This window comes from Protopterus annectens, chromosome 4.part1, assembly GCF_019279795.1.
Source record: "Protopterus annectens isolate FY-2018-M chromosome 4.part1, PAN1.0, whole genome shotgun sequence".
Lineage (NCBI taxonomy): Eukaryota > Metazoa > Chordata > Ceratodontiformes > Protopteridae > Protopterus > Protopterus annectens.
The window spans coordinates 917,231,258-917,252,329 of NC_056734.1; the positions used below are offsets into that span (position 1 = coordinate 917,231,258).

Below are 21,072 nucleotides of genomic sequence, written 5' to 3' on the forward strand. Positions count from 1 at the left end.
TGAACACTGCACACAGCAAAGTTATACAGTCAACTCCCATAAAAATAATTACACCTGCATACCTGTACACCCCAGGGATTAAATTAACCAAAATTAGAATTAAATAAAAATTAAATTAAACTTGTATAAAATATAAACCACAACCAGCAATGGGAAAATAGCATTTCTGTGAGGCAGGCTTAAAATTAAAATTCTACACTAAACAACATTTTAGTGACTGAAGCACATAAAGTACAATTCTAATAGAACCAGCATACAACTTACTCTGCCAGTGCAATAATTCCAGGGAAAATCCATAAATAGAAGTATAGGATGCCTTTACCACTAGTTGAACACGTGTTGCCATACAACTGTAGTAGATGTTTTGTTTCACATACCACACCTCAGCTTATTTTATATTGCTCTATGACTGACAGACAATGCACTAATGATAAAAAAGACTTGTGTAATTGGAAAGTATGATAAAAACTATTATCAAAAACTCAAAAAAGTGACATCACAAAGCTGAAGAAAGTATATGACCATGAGCAGCTGTAATGAATAAGTTAACCACTTTTGTTCTTTTTTGATAAATACCAAGAACGTCTGCAGAATTGAACTTATTAAAAAACGCTGTCTTTTAAAGCAGTTGAGTTACATCGCATGAGCAACAGCTGACACAAACTATCAACTATCTGATACAGAAACCTACCTTCAAAGATACAAATACAAGTACAAGTAAAAATAAATTAAAGATCAAATAATAACCTACACTAAAACTGATATTCTCTGCAACTTCAAAGACATTTAATAATGATTTTCTCATTTAATCCAAATGTTTTCTCTGCCTTCAAAGAAATTTGCCAATAAACTTCCTTACATTCCAGATTAGTCTTAACATCACTATTCAAAGATGTGACCTCTACAAAATTTATTACATAAAAGATAAATTTCTTAAAAGCAGCAAAGCTAGCAGCATGTTTAACCAACGCATTATTAATCTTTAGTTTTTTATGGCCAAATTGTGCTCATACATTCTCTGCAAGAGCTTCCTAGTGGTTTTATCCACATAGAAGACCTCACAGGAACAACATGTGACAATATAGACCACTCCTATCATATTGCATGTCAATCTACTTTTAGCAAATAGTTCTTTACTATTATGTCTTAAAATAAAACTCAAACCTTCATTAATAGACCAACAAAATTTACAATTCTTGCACCTTTAAGCGCCAGAGGATCCAACTTCTGTGGTAGTAACCAAATTATGATTTTTGAGTAATGATTTAATGTTACTTGTATATTTATAAACAAACTTGTTTTTTTCACCAATAAAGTTAGATAAATCTATATTACCAAGTATTATTTTCCAATTACTTGTCATAATATTTTACCAATGTTCATATCTAATGTTATAGGAGCAGGGGATGCTCTCAAAAAACTTTCACTGTCAATGATGGTTTGACCTAAAGTGTTAAGAAAACCCTTTCTTAAAATTGAGAGAATCTACTTAGATATTTAGTTTTATACTATAGTTATTGTTTATTCTTTAATAGCTATCATGTCTGTCTTTTTGTGTTTGTTTTCTCCTGTAAAAGAGCTGACACTCGAAATTCCGTTTAGGGAGCACTTGTGTTTCTTAAATGACAATAAAGTTTCTTTGAATCTTTGAATCTTTGAGTGGAACATAACCCACCTATTTCTGGTAACTTCAGAAATAATAGTATCTAAAACTTTCTCAAAATAACAAAAGAAGATTTAAACAAATTAGATGTTTTATCCCCTTCAAAACCTGAATTGTTGCCATCAAAACTAGGTAAACAATTTCCTTCTTTTTTTCATTTTTGTAACTTGTGTAAAGGCAGCATGCAAGTATTAACACTGCAGTAAAGACCACATTATATAAGCTTCGCCAACACCACCACAGCAATGCACGTTTCATTTAAACAGCCATACTTCCACATTGCACTTTTTAGTAATATAACATTTTTTTTTTTATGTTCAGTGATTATACTACACTAGGGAACACTGCATTCAGGAAAGCGAGGAAGCCAATAGCCCTGATGATGGAGAAGTAAATTGCTGTAGAACTGAAACATACTTATGTGTGTGTCTTCTTGGGTCATTGATACCTGCAACAGCAATCTCCTGCCTTCCTTTCCTGTACCTTAAGAGCATACATAGAGAATATTATTCTTTTTGAAAGGAAACCAAAGGGAGGGTTAAAGGAACTGTTTTCCTTGTGAAATAAGAATTTCTTGACATGAGTGGATTTTATTTTAGGAAGCTTTTCTTGTACACTGATATACCTTATTGAAAAGTTGGTCATCCTGTGGGGATGTGTTTTTGATCACACCCATTTTCTATTGTTAATTAGTTAAGATAAAGTTTTAGCAATGTGGTGCCTCCTGGTTCTTTACAAAGAAACAGTAGCCTCTCAGATTGCATGTATATCTTTGCATCAGTAAAAGTATCAGTGAGGCAGGTAACATTCATTGCGTGCTTCAGGAAGTTATTCCACACTGTAAATTTTTATTTTATTTATTTTACATTTGTTGACCTGGAGAATCAGACTGGATGCATGTCCATTTTCAGTGGAGGCCCGGGGAGAAAAGCTTCACAGTTAGTTAATATACAACTAAGTCATTTAACATATACAAAGAAAAAGTACAAAAATAACATTTTAGCTTACAGAGAAAAAAATGTTTTTAGCATGTAAATGTAGTAGAGGGACACGTTAGTTGCATGCTCAGTAATATTTACTTGACCAGTAATATCATGAATGGGAATATGCATAATTTACCAAGGAATATGCATAATTTACGAAAAATTGTATTTTGAGTATGGTGGTGTTAGAAAGAAATGGGGAGTACAAAGAGTAGAAGGAAGTTGTTTAGAACATAGCAAGACTGCTAGTAGATGAAGTTGGCATAGTAAGACTGCTAGTAGATGAAGTTGGCATAGTAAGACTGCTAGTAGATGAAGTTAGCATAGTAAGACTGCTAGTAGATGAAGTTAGCATAGTAAGACTGCTAGTAGATGAAGTTAGCATAGTAGGACTGCTAGTAGATGAAGTTGGCATAGTAAGACTGCTAGTAGATGAAGTTAGCATAGTAAGACTGCTAGTAGATGAAGTTAGCATAGTAAGACTGCTAGTAGATGAAGTTAGCATAGTAGGACTGCTAGTAGATGAAGTTAGCATAGTAAGGCTGCTAGTAGATGAAGTTAGCATAGTAAGACTGCTAATAGATGAAGTTCGCATAGTAAGACTGCTAGTAGATGAAGTTAGCATAGTAAGACTGCTAGTAGATGAAGTTAGCATAGTAGGACTGCTAGTAGATGAAGTTAGCATAGTAAGACTACTAGTAGATGAAGTTAGTTACTATGAAGAGGTTGATAGAGCATTTGCTGAGCTGAGGGAACAGGTATAGAGGATCAACCTGGGGGAAGGCGTGGGCATTGTCTTTTGATGAAAAGGTATTCTTTTAGTAGTTGCTTAAATTTAATGATTGATTTTGCTGAGATAATAACGGGGGCAGTGAGCTCCAGATTTTATCTATGTAGTTAGGAAATAGGGAATCACCTGCTGAGTTGTTGGATTTGTTTTTTTTTTCATTAATGTTTTGTCATTAAACCATAGTTATCTGGGGTTTTCTTGTATTTTAAGCACATTAGATAGTGCTGGAATTTTTTCATGATATAGTAGGAGTTACTGAGCAAAGACTAGTTGATGGAAGGTAATGAGATTTGGAAGTTCAAGCCAATTTAGTTGAAGTAGTGAGTGGCAATGGTGGGAACGGTAAGGAGCATTTGACGCAAATCTGGCAATATGATTGTAACACTTGTCTAGTTTTGTGATTTCAGTTTTGGATCGGTTGGAGAAGATGGGAGCAGCATATAGAAATGTGGATAGGAGCAGTGTTTGAGCCATGGTAATTTTAGTCTGTTGATTTAGGTATGTTTTATTTTTGTACAAACAGCCTAGTTTTTTGTGTATATTTTTGATAGTTTGATGCATGTGAAGGTCAGACTTCAGTTTGTTGTCAATGGTCACTCCTAGAAGTTTTGTGTGGGAGTCTGGAGAGATGGTGGTACCATCACTAGACATAATATTGAATGTTTCTGACTCTAAGTTGGATTTATTTAGTTTGAAAATTAATAATTTGTTCTTTTTGGAGTTCAGTAACATATTTTTACTGAGAAACCAAGCTTCAGTGGTTTTGAAGAATTGTTGGGTGATGGAGAGAAGTGTGAGAGGGTTGCCAGCTGAGCAGACTAGTGTCGAGTCATCAGTATATTGTATGACAGTTGCATCTTGAGTGATGCTGTTGTCATCATTAATGAAGATGGAAAATAGCAGAAGGCCTAAAATTGACCCTTGTGGAACTCCAGTTGTAATAGGAAGCAGTGTGGATAGTTTGTTATCCCATCTGACTGCTTGCTGTCTACCTAGTAGGTAATTCTGAAACCAGGCTAGTGAGTGATTGGATAGTCCAAGGTCTGAGAGGGACTCGAGGAGTTTGGGATGGTTTACCATGTTGAAGGCTTTTCATAGGTCTAAAAATATGGCTGATGTTAATTTTCCTAAATTTCTGCTCTGGTTGATGAGGTTAGTGAAGGAGAGTATGGCAGTTGTTGTACTATGGGCTGGTCTAAAACCATGTTGAGTAGAAGTGAGAAGTTGGTTTTAAGTAGGTACTGCAAAAGTTGATGGTGAATACATTTTTCCAATATTTTAGCTAGTGGGGATAATATGGCAATAGGGCAATAGTTGGTAAAGTCTGTGCAGGTGCCACCTTTATGTAGTAGGGTGACATATGCTGTCTTCCAGATTGTTGGAATTTTGCTATTCTGTTATTGATCTGTTGAGGAGTATTGATATTCGATAGGCTATCTCATTAGCAGCCATTTGACGGTATTCAGCAGGAATGCTGTCAGCAGCTTGGGTAGTTGGTTTGAGTTTGCCTAATAGTTTTTGTACATAATTAGTGGGAATAGGTTTGAAATGGAAGATGGTTTTGATACTGCTAGCAAGCTTAGAGTTGCTATTAGTAGATGTTGGTTGTTGATGAACTAGTTTTGAAATGGTTTCTATGAAACATTTATTAAAGGCTTCTGGAATGTCAGTCTTGTTACTTACAGTGGTTGGTGCTGGGGTAATGGGTTTTGCCAGGGTGGAGTAATTTATTTAACCCTGCCCAGAGTTTTTGGGGGTTGTTTTGGTGTATGTTTTGCAAATTTAGAAAATAATTATTTTTGTCTAGTAGAACTGTTTTTTTTTTTTTTTTTGCTTCGTTTCTGAGTTTTTGTAATTGTTGTTTGGTTGCTATGTTTTTTGTGTCTCTTCAGTGATGCCAGGCTCTATTTGTTTAAGTTATCATGCTCCTGGTGGTACTGGTGATCCAGGGGGCTATTTTAATTTTTAATTTTCTTGTACAAGGAGGGGCATGGGCATTTAAAATTTTTAGGAAGATAATGTTAAATAGATCAACAGCTTCATCTAGTGGGAGTGTTTTCAGTAGGTTCCACCTTTGGTATTGTAGTTTAAGTTTGAATTTACTTATATCAAAGTTTTGTTTGTTCCTAATGGTGCAAAGTGGTGACTCAGAGTTGGTGTGGGATTTGAGTTTTAGTAGGAAGGTGGGTTGGTGATCACTGAGGTCATCTGGTAGGACACCTGCTTGGTAGGTTGTTTTGGTATTGTTTATCAGTATCTAATCTAGGAGGTTTTCGTTGGTTTTATTATTACCTAGCCTTATACTACACTTAATAACTTGGGAGACGTTATAAAGATTTATAAAGTTGGTGGGGTTGGTACTAGAGCATGTATGCCAGTCTATATTAAAGTCATCAGGGATAATTGTTTCTTGGGGTAGGTTTTAATTGGCCCAATGTAAAAGGGCTTCTAGGGTGGGGATGTTATTACCTGGTGGCATATACCCTGTAATAATATTCAAAGATTTTTTTATAAGTAAGTTTAAGTTTGGCTAGCAGTAGTTCAGAAGACATTAAGGGGAGTATAGGAGGGTTGATAATGGTAATCTTTAGGTTGTTTTTGTAAAGTAATGCTACACCACCCCCTTTTTTGAATAGTCTATCATTACATATTATATTATAGCCTGGGGAAGAAATTCGCTGTCGGGAGTAGTAGGCTTTAACCATGTTTCGGTTAGGGATAGTAGATCTGGGGAATAGGTGTATAACAGAGTATGTAGCAGATGTACTTTATTATTAATGCTACATATGTTTGAGTTTAGGAAAAGTAGGCTATTTTTTGGTCTGGGAAGTAAAGGTGGGTTGTTAGATAGGGGTGGGGAGGAAGGGGAATTCATGTCAGGGTTTGAGCCCAGGTTAGGGTGTGTGTCTCCTGCTAATTTTAGTTGGTGCATGATATGGTGTAGGAGTTTTGATAGTTTAATAAGAATGGTTATGTACTTGTGTATGGTATGTGACTTAGTAGTGGTTTTAATAAGTGTTCTGGGAGGTAGAGGGATTGTGCTGTGGTGGTGACTGCTTGAGGGTATGTGCAAGCTGTAGCGTTTGGGGTGAGTGGAGTAAGTGGATGTATGTTGTGATGGGATAGTAATGGTAGTAGGAAGAGTGATGTGATAGGAGGTGAGGTGATAAGTTATAGCTAGTAGTGCAAGAGTGATGAGGTTGAATATATACATGATGATTGGCTGTAATGGAGTGTGTGTGGTAATTAATGGGAGGAGTGAGTAGTTTGCAGTGTAAGAGGATTGGTAGTTGATGTTGGTTGGGCTGTTATGTGATTGACTGATTGACGATTATGTGACAAATCCAAGCATACTTTACTGTTGGTTGCATGCAGAACACATAGCAGACCATAAAGATAAAAAGTCATTTAATAAGTATTTGAGCTCTTTCATCTTGCAAAGACTTTTAAAAAGTCTTCATCAGAACCAATAATTATACACGAACACTTCCTTGTAAAGGTTAAAATCATGATACCTGGTACAATACATGATCTGACAAAAGTACCAAAGGCATTAAAGTTCTCACATGTCTAAGTACTAATATTGACATATCACAGCTCATAACTATGTTACACATTAGGTAACAAAAGCCTAATATAATCAAATATATTGTTGAATATTGTAAGTACTGTAGCTGGTGCCTACAATTACTCATCCAAGATCACTACCATGCCTGAAGCATCAAACAATAATAATAATAACAATAATATCAATCTGTTAATCAGGAAGGCCCACTGGACACACAGTCCATCTTCAGGGGTGATCTGGGAGCAATGCCTGATAAAGTGACACACATAGCAGGCAAAGGAGGGCTGAGGGAATCAAACCATATACCGAAACTATGGTTCACGTTCTTAACTCTATATGCCAATTGCCAGACAAACTAAGGAGTTGTTTATTTGGCTAGCTGTCTCTTCTGTGAAGCATTTTGTTGGTAAAATAGAGAGGTAGCTGAATCAAAGAGCATATAAACAGCTATATGACATAAAGAAAAGGATATTTGAATGTTCTTCACAAGCAGTCTGTTAAGTGTTTTATTTTAAAAGGTTTATGTTTTTTTTCTTGTTTTTTTAGTGGGTAAAGTTAATGTTTCACCAAAGGGAGTTAACTGGGAAAACACTCTCAAATACAAATAACTGCATTGGCAGTTACTATAAAATGCATTAGCTCCACCTGAAATTAATGACAGTATTTCCATTTCAAGAGTTTTTAAGTTAAGGGCAGCAAAACTGTGTTTACCAGCTCCCATGCTTATAATATTCTTTAACAATATTTTTGATTGTATTTGGGTTATCTAATCTTACAAAACCCTATGTGTGCACAGTTATGAGTTTCAATATGTTAATATTAATATTTAGATATACAGCTTTAGATTTTTTCTTTGCCAGCTGATACTTTTCACAAGGTATCATGTAATTGTACCCTTTCTAAGACATGTTTGTCTATAATTGTTGGTTCTGATGAAGACTTTTTAAAAGTCTTTGCAAGATGAAAGAGCTCAAACACTTATTAAATTCTTTTTAAGGCAAAAGTGTCAACCATTTAGTAAATGATTTTTTTAATTTTCAGGTCGGATGTATGTTTCACCGTGTTATTATTTGTTTTGTTATTACTTTTTTTTTTGTTTTTTACTGGCTAGATTGGTATTCAGACTATTGTTGGATAGTTATTACTGATTAGAGAATAAGTCATATTATAGCAATAACTGATTATGTGGATGTGGTATATTGAAGATTTACCGACAGCTGGTGTAGTAAAATCACAAGAGTGAAACCCAAGTGACAACTGTGGGTAAATGTTTAATATACCACACCATGGAGTTAGTTATTGCTATTATACAATAACATTATTTAATAAAAACACTTACTTACTTTTCTTAATGTCTTTTGTATGATGGCTGCATGCTCTTCTTCCGCTCTCAGATATCCTGGTGCTTTTTGATGTACTGTGCATATGTACGGTATTTTCTTTCCCTTACACAGTGCATCAGTACTCTATGAGGGCTGCTGTGTATAGGAAGCAATGGAGAAAGGAAGATCTCCACTGTCTTTTTTTTTTTAAATTTATTAAAAAAAGAAAGATAATGGGATACTTTGAACATAAGGGAGAGATGGGACACAGAAAATAAATGGATAATTGTACATTTCTCTAGTTTTGCATAACTTACCTGATTATCCATTTATTTTTTTCTGTCCCGTCTCTGTCATTGTTTCAAGTCATTGGTTTTCCAAGTTTTTTTAAGTGTAAGAAAAGTGAATTTTTTATGGCATACATTAATGGAAATAAATCTGAGTGACTGGACCTTTTTCCATTGGTATATGTCCGGATTTACAATGGGCACACTGGTTGGGCTAACCAATCAGCATGCTACTTTATGATGAATGACATAATGGTTAAGGTGTTTACCTTAAAGACACAAGATGCAGGGTTTGATTCTCACATGGGGTAACTGGCTTGGCTTCAAATGGCCCAAAAGGGCAGTTAGCCTAGTACTAATCTATGAACCTATGAACCTATGAATGTTTAGGGCCAGTCATTGTATAATAAGTCATATCTTGCTGACTGAAAGGCCTCCATTTGCAAATTAAACATATATTTGGCTGGAAGTAGTAGGAAATAACTTATATGATAGTTTCTAAATACAACATAACAAAAGATTCTTGATATTCTCCCTGTACCAGAATTTGGTGCCAGTATAAGCATCTACTATATAAAACAGCTCAGTAAATGGCAACAGAAAAAGACACAGACACACACACACACATACACACACACACGCAGACACACACACACACACACGCACGCATGCACGCACACACCTATATCTAGATTTATATTTGAAAATCTGTGTGTGTGTGTTTATATATATATATATATATATATATATATATATATATATATATATATATATAAAATAGAGAGAGAGAGTGAGAAATGCAATAAGTAACCCAGTCTGCAAGAAACAAAACTCCCTTTCAAATTAGTGGTAACAATATATCTGCAATACACAGCCTATTTCTATTATTACAGAAAAAAGTGATAAAAACTCTTATTATGCTTATTTAAAAAAAAAGGAATATTAGTTTTGCATTACCCACTGCAGGCAACATTTATTCACTCAGGCTTAATTTGGTAGAAACAGCAATGTTAACAGCTAAGTGAGCCTTGCGACCTTACTACGTACTTCGATTGACACACAAATAAGCAAGAAACATACAGCAATGTCCCATTAATAAGTGAGCTATTCTTGGTATATACTGTCTTTTTATTAGTGGAAATATAGTTCAATAAGGGATAAAATCATTATTTCAAATGTTTTTTTGCCATAACAATCTAATCCTTCTTCCAGCACTTTATACTTTCTCTAAAGCCTGCACACCATCATAAAGGAATTGGGAATAATGATGCCAGAAAAATACTTGTCCAGTCAGCACTAGAGTTTTATTAGGTGCCTCTGACTAGGACTGGCCATAACACCTTTGAGGCCCAATTTAAGAGAAGAGTAAAAGAAAATTCCACTCACTGGTCTGGTGCTCATCATATATACAGCAAGCCAGGTCCACTCTTCCCAATCTATGTTCCTCAAACCCTGAGGAGCAAAAAAAAAAAAAAAAGAAAACTAAAACGCTCTTCTTTGCACATAAACTGTAACAATCTGCTTACTGCTGCTACCGTTTACGCTACACATGGTAGCGCCAGTAATAATTCTCTCAAACATTTCCTTTCCTTAAAGTGTGGGGCTGCCCGTTTGGTGTGGGGCACTACTGAGTCCAATCGTCCTAATGTTGACCTTGCATCTGAGGATGCAGAGCAACATATGCGACTTGCTCAAACTCTAAACCAACCTTCCAAATTCCATCTTAAGATTTCTGTACTGCAGCATATTAACATGAAAATAAAAGATGGACTAATTCATTTTCATTTTGTTAGCTCACAAGATAAACTTTGTCAAGCATGAAACATTGTTTTCTGTCATACTATGCATGACTCATTCAAGTGTTTTAAATAAATATTGAAGACATATAAATGCAGTCAGTTATACAAAAGAAATAAAATCATAGTACGGATATTGGAGAAAATGTGTTTCCTTTTGATATGGTTATCAGACTTTTTTAACTATATCCACCTATTTATTTTCACTATATATTTATATCGGTATGTGATATAATATAAGAACTATTATTTTTGTTTCATTTCTGTTACAGCTGCAAACAATAGAACAGCAAGAATTGGTTCCATTGCAAGTATTATTAAATGGAGAACTCACTATAAACACAGTGGACCATCTGCTCCAGTAAGTTAAACTTGTAAATCTGTTACTGGGGACTGTGGGTTTATAGTAATACCTTTATGCTGTTTTTTGTGCCATGTATTCAAAAAGTGTAAGTAAATGCTGCTGGCCTATGACAAATGTTATATATAGTATGCTATACTACCCCAGTATATATTTACTGGAACTGATATATATTCTGGTATTGCCATAGGGATTCTGGATCATAACAGCTGTATTTGATTTTAAACATATATATTGATTGATTCATTCATCCATCCATTGTCTGATTTAACTTTTTCATACAGCTCAACTTCAAGTAGGAGGCAGAACCTGTGCTGGTATTAAAATGACAAGGCTAAGAAACTAACCCTGCTGGGTCATAGGTTTATCATGACACATGCACACACACATAGGCACACACACACACACACACACACACACACACACACACACACACACACACACACACACACACACACACACACGCACACACAATACACTAAGAAGTAAAGGCAATTTAGAGAATTTCCAATTCATGTTAAAACCCACATGATCACAAAAAGAATTCTCACACTCAACATGGAAACACATCAGTTGAGAACAAAAACTATAAAGCACTATGAAGTAGCAATGTTAATCACTTTGCTATTGTGTTACTCTTGATAAACATAGGAATTCTAAAAAAATGTATATTGAAATAAGTCATTATGAATAACAATACAGCATTTAATATGCTAATAACTTCCCTGTCAGTGATCGTTACATGCAGAGCTACTTTTCAAATACAGCGCTATCTATTTGTTATGGCTTACTGCTGAAATGCACTTGTGATGCTGAGTGCTGAGACTCACAAGAAAAAAAGACTGAAATCCAGGAGAAAAATGAATCTTGAACATTGCTCTTATCCTTTAAACTTCTTTTTTTGTAGGAAGGCAAGCCCACTGCACTCCTGATGTGGTGGGCAAGCCCTCACACTCCCTAAAGTGATATATAGGAAAGATTCTGGGAAATGGTGATCTTGGACTTAATAAATGTAAATCCATTTTTAGGCCATTCAGTCTCTATGTTTTGGGACTCACTCTAGTAGGTCGCGACATGTCAAATTGTTGCCATTTGTTATATTTTTACTGATAATACTGTAGTGCAGAAATGACAAATGTATAGTTGTAGTACAAATTTTCTTACATTGTACACAAATCTCCTACGCTCATGACAGCTGCAGAGATGATTTAAACTTGTCATTGCATTTTAAGAAAGGCAGTTCTTTATTCCTGTATGTTCTGCCATTTTTCACATTTTTTTTCAAATTCCATCTGTATTTGTTATATATCAGCTAACCTTGTCAAAATGTATTTTTTTTAATTCCTCTCATGGTAGTTTCTCTTTGAAGCATAATGATTCAATATATCTACTGAGATATTTGTCAAACAGCATTGCAGTTAGGTGCAGAATGTCTTAAATGCTTCCATTTGATGTAAATTTGTATTTAAAGGGCATCTCCATTCAGATGCCATGTTTTATCCATCACAATGTGCTTTTGTTTGCTTTAGCACTACAGACAAAGCAAATGCATTTTAAAGTAGTATATCATAGGAAATACTAAGAAAATTCAAGAGAATTCAGTCTTGTAACCATGTATGCCTTGCCAGTACCTTTAGAGCATACCTCCTGTCTCAAGGAAGCCTCATCCAGTTAAGCTTATGGTGAGTTTGTAACTACCCATCCAACTATCCATGTGACATTTGAAGAAAGATATTGTATAACACTGCTTAATTTGCATGGGGTATCAATTGCAGATGTCAGGGTGGCACTGCATAACGAACATATCTCTCTACCATGTTTTACTTATCTGCTGGTGAATATTAAGGTCCCTGGTTCCAGCATTAATGACCTCTTTGATATTTGGATGTACAAGACATCTGTAATTACTGGTTCTCTAATGACATGGATGCCAAGGCAGTGATCTTTTGACAGAAGTCTGTAAGATACTGAATAAAAGGACAGCACATCCAGTCTTTTCTGTTTGCTTAGAGTTATTTTTTATGAACTTCTCTGCTTTTCGTCCCTAGTTTCTGTTTGTGCCTAGTGAGGTACATCCCAAAGTGGGCATTGTATTCAATAATTGATCTAATCTATGCTGTTTGTAATGGGCCAAGGATCGATTAAGAGCCGAATGATATTCCTTTGGCAATTAGCTTAGCTAAGAAGAATGACTTCCTAACTACTATCTTTACATGATGATCAAAAGAGAGTGAATTAACAAGCAAAGTTCCAAGATCTGTAACTATATTCTTATTTTGAAGTAGGGTATTGTTAATGCTGGGGAGAGGTGGTGCCTATTGATTGTGACAGTAACACTGTAACACATTTTTGGTCCTGCTGATGGACTTGGGCATCAGAGGTTCATAGGTTCATAGGTGCGTACTAGGCTAATGGCCCTGGATCCTTTACAAGCCTATCCCATAGAAGTGCCCTGGTGTTGTGCTGCTCATCATTAGTTCCCAGTGTGTCTATCAAGTAGAGCCACTGGAGTGATCCACAGGGTGAAAAATAAAGTGGCTGTTTTGGTACTCTAACTGTAAATGCCTGCATGCAAAGCTGGGACTCTAACCACTATACTATCTCGGCGTTTAAATTAGTAACAGGTTAACTGTCTTTGTCAGCTATTCCAAGCACAGACAATTACCCCATGTGAGATCAAACCTTGCACCTTGTGCATATAAGGTGAACACCTTAACCACTACACCAGCCACCCTTCCTAGCAAGGTCATCACTCCTAAGTCAGGACCCTGTGCACTACAATCACAGCAATATACCTCGACACCATCTGCACTGTAAAAGGTTCACTGTAAATTCCAGCAACAGCTCACACCCACATCACCCCCATTTGACTGCAGTGAGAATAGAACCCCTAGCTATCTAAGTACAGACACTACAAAACACAGTACTTAATGCACACACCACGGCACATTTTTTTTGGTGGGTGTAGAAGAGAATTTACTACCATTACAAAGTATAATAGAGTGTTTTATTTATTTATTTTCTGAATTTTCCAATTTTTTTTTGTTTCATTACTACTGTCCACCAGTCTCAGGTAGCCCCAACATCTCATTGACTGCCTGATGTGACCTGCACTAGGAGGGTCTATATTATATCCTCGAACGCTTAAAAAAGCAAACACTGACTGATCGAACTTATTTTCACGAAACTGCAAAATATCAAAGCAGCAGAAACTCAATTTTTTTCCTAGGGAAAGAATGTGGTTGTCCGTTTCTGTTGCGTCGGTATTTTCAGTGTTATGGTGGAAAGTTACCGGTCGGATTCATGTAAGTGTGCGATTGTGTGGATGTGAGTGTTAGGGTGATTTAGGTGAGTTAGGGTTAAGGCTCGGGTTAGGTGTGTGTGTGATTGAGTGGACATGAGGGTTAGGGTGGATTTAAGTGAGTTAGGGTTAGGGAGCGGGTGAGGTGAGTGTGCGATAGTGACGGACCTTAGGGTTAAGGTTTGGGTTAAGGTAAGTAGGTAGTTAGTGGTGTGTGCATAGTTTAGTGTAGGGTTAGGTATCGGATTTTAGGTGTAAGTGTGTGGATTTCTGTTTGTTTGGTGTGCTTGTGTTGTGTGCATGTGTTTTGGATCAGCGATTTTTTTCCCTGGGAAAAAATTGCTGATCTGACAGTTTGAGATTGTAAGCTTTCACTTAAATTAGGTTGATCAATCAGCGTTTGCTTTTTTAAGCGTTCGATGATATAATATAGACCCAAAGAAAACATAAGGAGGAGTCATAATTAGCAATAAAGATCCGAGATCAGCATGAACTTAGAGTACCATTATATCTATTATTCACTAGGTTATTTTAGTATGGGTAGATTCCTTATGACTGGTGGCGTGCACTTGTTAAACCCATCTGTAAGGTTAAGGAGGATAGGAAAAATCCAGAGTGATATTATGTTTGTTTTCTTCTGGAAAAATAATGGAGAAGATTATTTTGGAAAAAATAATTTCAGAATTGGAAAGGTTGGGACATAAATCTCATGCATCAGCATGCTTATATTGAAAATAGATATATAACTTCCTGTGGCATAATGTTATTTAATAATTTAACAACAGCTATAAATGAAAATGTTTACTGTGTTGTAATTCATATAGACTTATCTAAAGCCATTTATAGGATCATGTAGAAACCACTGTTCAATAAATTATAACAACCACATATTAAAATAATCTTGATAAGATGGATAGCTGCATGGCTTACAAATCAGACATGGCAAGAATCATATAGCAACTGGACAGGTGAACTTCTAGGCTACAGTCAGGGTGTCCCACTGGGCTCTGTCCTGGGTCCATAACTGTTTAGGTTGTACCATTCACATCTATCTTTTTCATCTGAGGTGTTCTATAGTTTGTATGCATATGATGTCAACATGGGTAAACTGATTGCATCTGTTAAAGATGGGGCATGTCTGCAAAAGAACTTGACCAAAATTATCCATTGGTGTAAATTAATATAAAATGGCAAAAAATACATAAAAAAATAAGTATGTGAGACAGACTGAAGGAATAGCATGTAACACTGCACACACTTACTGAAACTGTAGATTCATTTAAGGACTTGGGTGTGTGGATAGATCCAGCTTTGAGATTTTCTGCACATATTAACCGATTGGTTAATGATAGTTATTTCACCCAGATTGATAGCAACCTGACATTTGACTACCATGTTGCTTCCATTGTATGAAAAGCTATCTACATGGCCCACCTCATAAGTAAGGGTATCTCATCCACAGACAAGGAGGTCATAACATCCCTGTATTCTTATAAGGCCCATTGAGTACAATGCCGCATTCGGCATGTACCTTGCAAATCACATGCAGCAGCTAGAGAGACCACAGAGGTTCTTCACCAGGAGAATCCAGGCCCAGAAAAATCTACCATACACAGATAGGCTAAAAACCCTTTCCATCTACTCTGTTTCATACAGACTCCTCAGAGGTGACCTCTGTCTGGCATACAAGGCGATCTCAAACCCCGCCTTGATGGGACTGCTGCATATCCACATGTCAAGCTCAACTCGAGTAACCCACACATGAGACCTCAATATGCTCTGTGACATCAATAGGACTAGTTGGCAGGACAGATTTGTGTCCCAGAGACTTCCCCATCTATGGAATAGACTCCCTCCCCATGTCAAGCAGAACATCTCTTTACCCCTTTTTAAGTGCAACCTGGATAACTGGATGGGAAATGGAAAATGCATCCCAGGGATTCCACCCATGTCCCTGCTGGACAGGGGCATTGGGTGCTGATTTGTCTATACATGGGCTAAACTCTTGGCTAGGCTTATAAGGGCTTCAGAGCCAATAGCCTAGAAACCTCCTATGATCCTATCCTATGATCCTATGACACTATAGTCTGTATAAAAGGTTTATAAAATCTAGGAAACCATAGATTATGACATAATTATTTGTAAGTTACATCAGACCTAAAGTAGAATATGGCATAATAGCAATAATTATAAGGAACCCTTAAAATAAAAGTAGCATAAGTAAATTGGAAAGAGTACACCAAAACCAAGGGCTTCCATGGATGTAAACAATTAAGTTATTAAGAAATATTAAAATATCTGAACTTTTACAGTGTTTCACATAGATATTTGGGAGGATACCTTAATCAGGTCTATAGGACATTTAGAGACAATTACCTCTCAGAATCTTTGGGATTATCAAAGCATAGTAGAAAATCATGATACAATCTGTGTAGGAGATTATATAGGAATGGGAGCTGTCCTAATAGGTTTTGTGAGAGACTGTTTGATACGTGGAACAGACTACCAATTTGTATTAAAGCAAGTGCTAGTTACATTTTTTTAAACAACTTGGACACTTAGTATGGAAATGATTGTTTTGGTATATGGGCAGGCTAGAAAGGCATTACTGCTCATGCCAGAAATATTTGTATGTATGTAAAAAGAATATGGTGAAAGTCCAGGCATCTACTCTAAATACTGACAAAGTATAGAATTTTTTTATGGTAGCCACATCCTTAGAAGTTTAGAAGCTTTTAGCATTTTGAAGCATTGTTTAAAACACATCTAGTGCCTCCTGCAATGAAAGGAAAGCCACATGTTTACATTATCTCTGGAGACACAGAGACTATTGAAATGCACTTGTCATGAACAGGAATAATAGGCAGATAATGTAGCACTCCACTTTTTCTATCACACCTAGTGAGAATGCACACAACTTCTTTCCTCTGCAAAATATACAATTTTAGACCTTCTTCAAACACATCATATGAAAACATTTTGCAAACAATGCCTTTATTTGTGTACAGTCCAGGTGAGATGCTCTACAGATGTACCAGTGAAGTGCAGACAGTATGCCCAAGGTAAGGAATAGGTTACAATTATCCATCACAGTCATAATCTCATGGCTTAACAGACAAGAACAAAGTCAAATTAAAATAAGAGGTTAAGCATAACCAAAGTTTCATGGGTGAAGGGGTATGGTGAAACAAGGGATATTAGATGAGGACCCCCGACTCGATGAGCAACTGCAGGATTTGTTCAAAGTATAAAAAATATCAATATATCATTAACAAATATAATTGTACAGTGATAAGTATTCCATAACTGGTAATATTACAGTGAGCCTTGTGTCCTGTCAACCATTCAAGTTATGACATTAAGTATAGTCTATGATGCAAACAAAGCCTTACAAAAGAATATAAAGTTAGTATGAACTGAATACATTCTTAAGATAATGCTCATTTAAGTATGTCATGTTAATCCTAGGTACTGCACGAATAATGACGTTTTGAGAAAAGAACTCTCCAGAAAGAATATTTTCATGCACTGACTGAAACAATCAACTGAAAATGAAAATGAAGTACAAAAATCACCTGCTGCACTTTAAAGAATTAGGAAAGGACTGTTTTTCCTCTAAAGCACCCTTACTAAACATGAAGATTCTGTTTCAGAACACATTATTTTATAGTAACTTAATTGTCTGTATGTTTTTGCATTCAGTGAACATAATTGTGAATATTGTGTAACATTCATTTGTAAATTATTTTGCTGCAAGAGTTATGATGGACTGAAAAATAATTATTTAATATCAGCATTGAGTGAAACCTTTACTTGGCTATTCCAAAACAGTGATATGTATCATTATTCATCTGAGAACAAATAATACAGGTATACCTATCTCACATGAAGTGAGCTTTTGAGCAACAGTTCTTAACATAGATCATTTAGTAAAAATAATATTTAGAATGCATCATTTTTTCCAGAAATAAGTAATTTTCATAAGTAATGGATGTATACCCTTCAGCTTTTAATTTATGATAATGGAGCACCAAGTAATGTACTGCAACCAAACACTCTTCCATATTTATTTATATTATTTATTAACTTGTTCCAGTGAAACAGTTTTACTTCTGCTTTATTATCTTAATAAAATGAAAATTATATAATAAACATGTTCCCACAGAAGTGTCACTGCCATTTGGCAGTATTTACACTTTATTATAATAATCCTAAATGAAACATAGTTACTGTTCAACAAAGGCATTCTAGGTTTTCAGAAATTATTATTCAGTATAAAAAGATCCTTTTATAATATCAAGTGTTTTCTGCAATTGTGGTTTCTTTCTGCAATTGTGGTTTCTTTCTACTCGCCTTTCATTGTGATACCTGCTATTCCATAAAAAACACTGCACATATTATACTTTTGACAGTTCTAATTTCAAAAGATTACATTTACTACTTGATAGTGAAATAATACTTCAATGAAAATAAAAGTAAAGTTACTTGTTCCATTATATGCCAAAAGAAATCAAATCATTTTTAACAATCCCCTGCATCATCCAATATTCCCAAAGCCTAGTAGATGATTTAATCAACTTTGGCATCAACACATCCAAGAATAACAAAAGCATGGTGAGTTTCTGGAAGAATACTGAATATTAATATTTACAATCCGATTTTGGCGCACTCTAATGTCAACAGTGGTATCTGTGTTTTCCCAAATGCAGCCAGTTATCCTCTCTGAAGCCTTCATTCAGGTAAAGTGGACATCACATTAGCCTTACCTGCATAAACAAATGAACCAAGAACATTGTATACAGCACTTGATCTACCTGAAGTCCTTCGCTATAAATAGATGGCTTATTTGTATGTAATCAAAGACATAGGCCTCCATGTCATTCATAGTTCTTGAAATAATCAGGAACCATTTTAAGTACCAACATGGTCAGCTATTACTTTCCATTTCATTCAAACATTCAGGTGACATTATTATAAGCAACACACGCAAATATTGTATAACCATGGTACTTACTTACTATAGCTAGATACGATATTGCCAACATTATGGTTTTGTGAAGCCACTGTTTTATAAAATCTTCATTTTTCATTGTTCTTTATGATAGCAAATTAACATGTGCTATCTTCTGAAAACAGATTGTTTTCTTTGCCACTGTTAACTAAAAATGTCAACGTTTGCAATTATTACCCCTGATGTACTCATACTGTGCAGTGAGGCAAGTTATGTTGCAAGACAACATCAAAGTGTTTTAAAACAGTGCAGTTCAAAAATAAGATTTTGCATTGCTACTTATCTTACCAATTGTTTACTGATGAGAATAGTTAATTTATAGAAAATATAATATCTTTGCAACATAGACTCAGGAATCACTGTGATAGTCACATCAAGTTTTACACCATTAAGCTCTGACTCAGAGAAAAACATAAGGTATGAGATTACTTCTATCAAAAAATACACTGTGAGATGCTAACTTGGTGCATAAAATATACAGGTAAACTAATAACCGTTTAGGCATCCAATAAAAGATGCAGCATGTATTTAGTACTGCTTAAAAGATTAACAGATTCTGGCAAACAACAAAAAGAATAAGAAAAACTGATTACAAAACCCCAGTTCCTGCTATGTAAGTGCATAACATGATGCTTAGAACATGAACATGATATTGTGAGTTTTAGAAAGAAAGATAAATATGAATCTGAAATGAATCCCTAACTAAATAGAAGAAATCTGAAATGGTCACACTTGAATACAAAATCAGTTAAAACATATGCTACATCTTAGACTGAAGCATTTTTCAAGGGGAAGATATTAAGAAACAAGAGGCTGTGATTCACTAGGATGAGGAAAAGAAATGAAGTAAGTATCTTTAAATAAATGGTCAGTTATGGTGTAAAATTCTTTCAAGGACTGTGATGTTTCTAGACAAAGATGGATATAATAAAAATACATTGCTATAAACATAAAAGAAGAGAAAAAAACAGTTGAATAGATAAATGGCTGATTCCATGTATATAAGTACTTATCAAGACACACTGATGAGCATCTGCATTTATTTTGCTAAAGAAGTCATAGGCTAAGTGCATCAGACATGTAGACACAAGCAATGAATAAAGCGTAAAAATTACTAAAGCCGTGGATTTTACTTATCTAACAAAATACTTGTTTTCCTATATATAAAGCTTGCCTTATAGCTGTTTCATGCATTTTTCATTTAGTTCAGATTTTCAACTGGCCTTCTTCACACGAAGAATGTTATAAATATTCATCACCGTGTTGATAAAAATAAGTAATTGCAAGGGAAATGTGTGCCAGAATCTGTGTAAAATGCTTAAAATACATGCTACTTTATTCTATCAATACACTGCTGACATTAAAGTGACTTGATATATAACCTGTAATTAGAAGAACAAATTTGTAAGTTTGTACATGTTTTATGTGCAATATAAGGAAGCATTCTAATACTAAATGATTTAATGTTCATTGTGAGATCTTCTAATTTTAGAAATTAAAAAAAATGGTTTGCAAGAATGAACTGTGTCAAAACAATGTTAAAAAATATTACCATAAATAAACTTTCTGAGCATTTGCATAACAATCTGTGTTGAATTATTTATAATGATGTGGTAAATATGTGAGACTGTCTCCTAACTAGTACCAGGTTGTCACATGTTTGTAGGAAATTTCAATGTGTACTATACAAATCATTCATTTCTCGCAGTGTTCATTACTATGCCATTCTTAAATTACTTGTAAGAGTTCAAAAAAGTTGACCTCAGACGCAAGATACAGGTATACCCATTTATAAAGTGTCTGAGGAATGCTTGTATTAAATGTCTAATAAGTTGTAAGAAACTCAGCAATAATACTATACTGTATTACTTACACAAATGAGCAATAATTCAAGTGACTACTGCATTGTTTTCTTAGGTTTTCAGTTCATTTCTATGCTTGCTTTTCATGCATAATGCAGCGCATTCTTTTATGCATACTTCTGAATGTT

The 21,072-nt window shown here is 35.1% G+C and overlaps 1 protein-coding gene across 1 annotated transcript in view; it reads left to right on the plus strand.

The window, feature by feature from the left end:
• Window positions 1–20,667, plus strand: part of LOC122801342 (fibrillin-2-like) — a 662,974-nt gene extending 642,307 nt beyond the window's left edge. Inside the window, exons 78-79 of the mRNA XM_044070882.1 lie at window positions 10,682–10,770; window positions 17,540–20,667. Coding sequence (XP_043926817.1) covers window positions 10,682–10,770; window positions 17,540–17,554 — 104 coding nt within the window. The 3' untranslated portion in view covers window positions 17,555–20,667. The remainder of the gene's footprint in view (window positions 1–10,681; window positions 10,771–17,539) is intronic.
• Window positions 20,668–21,072: the final 405 nt, after the last annotated feature.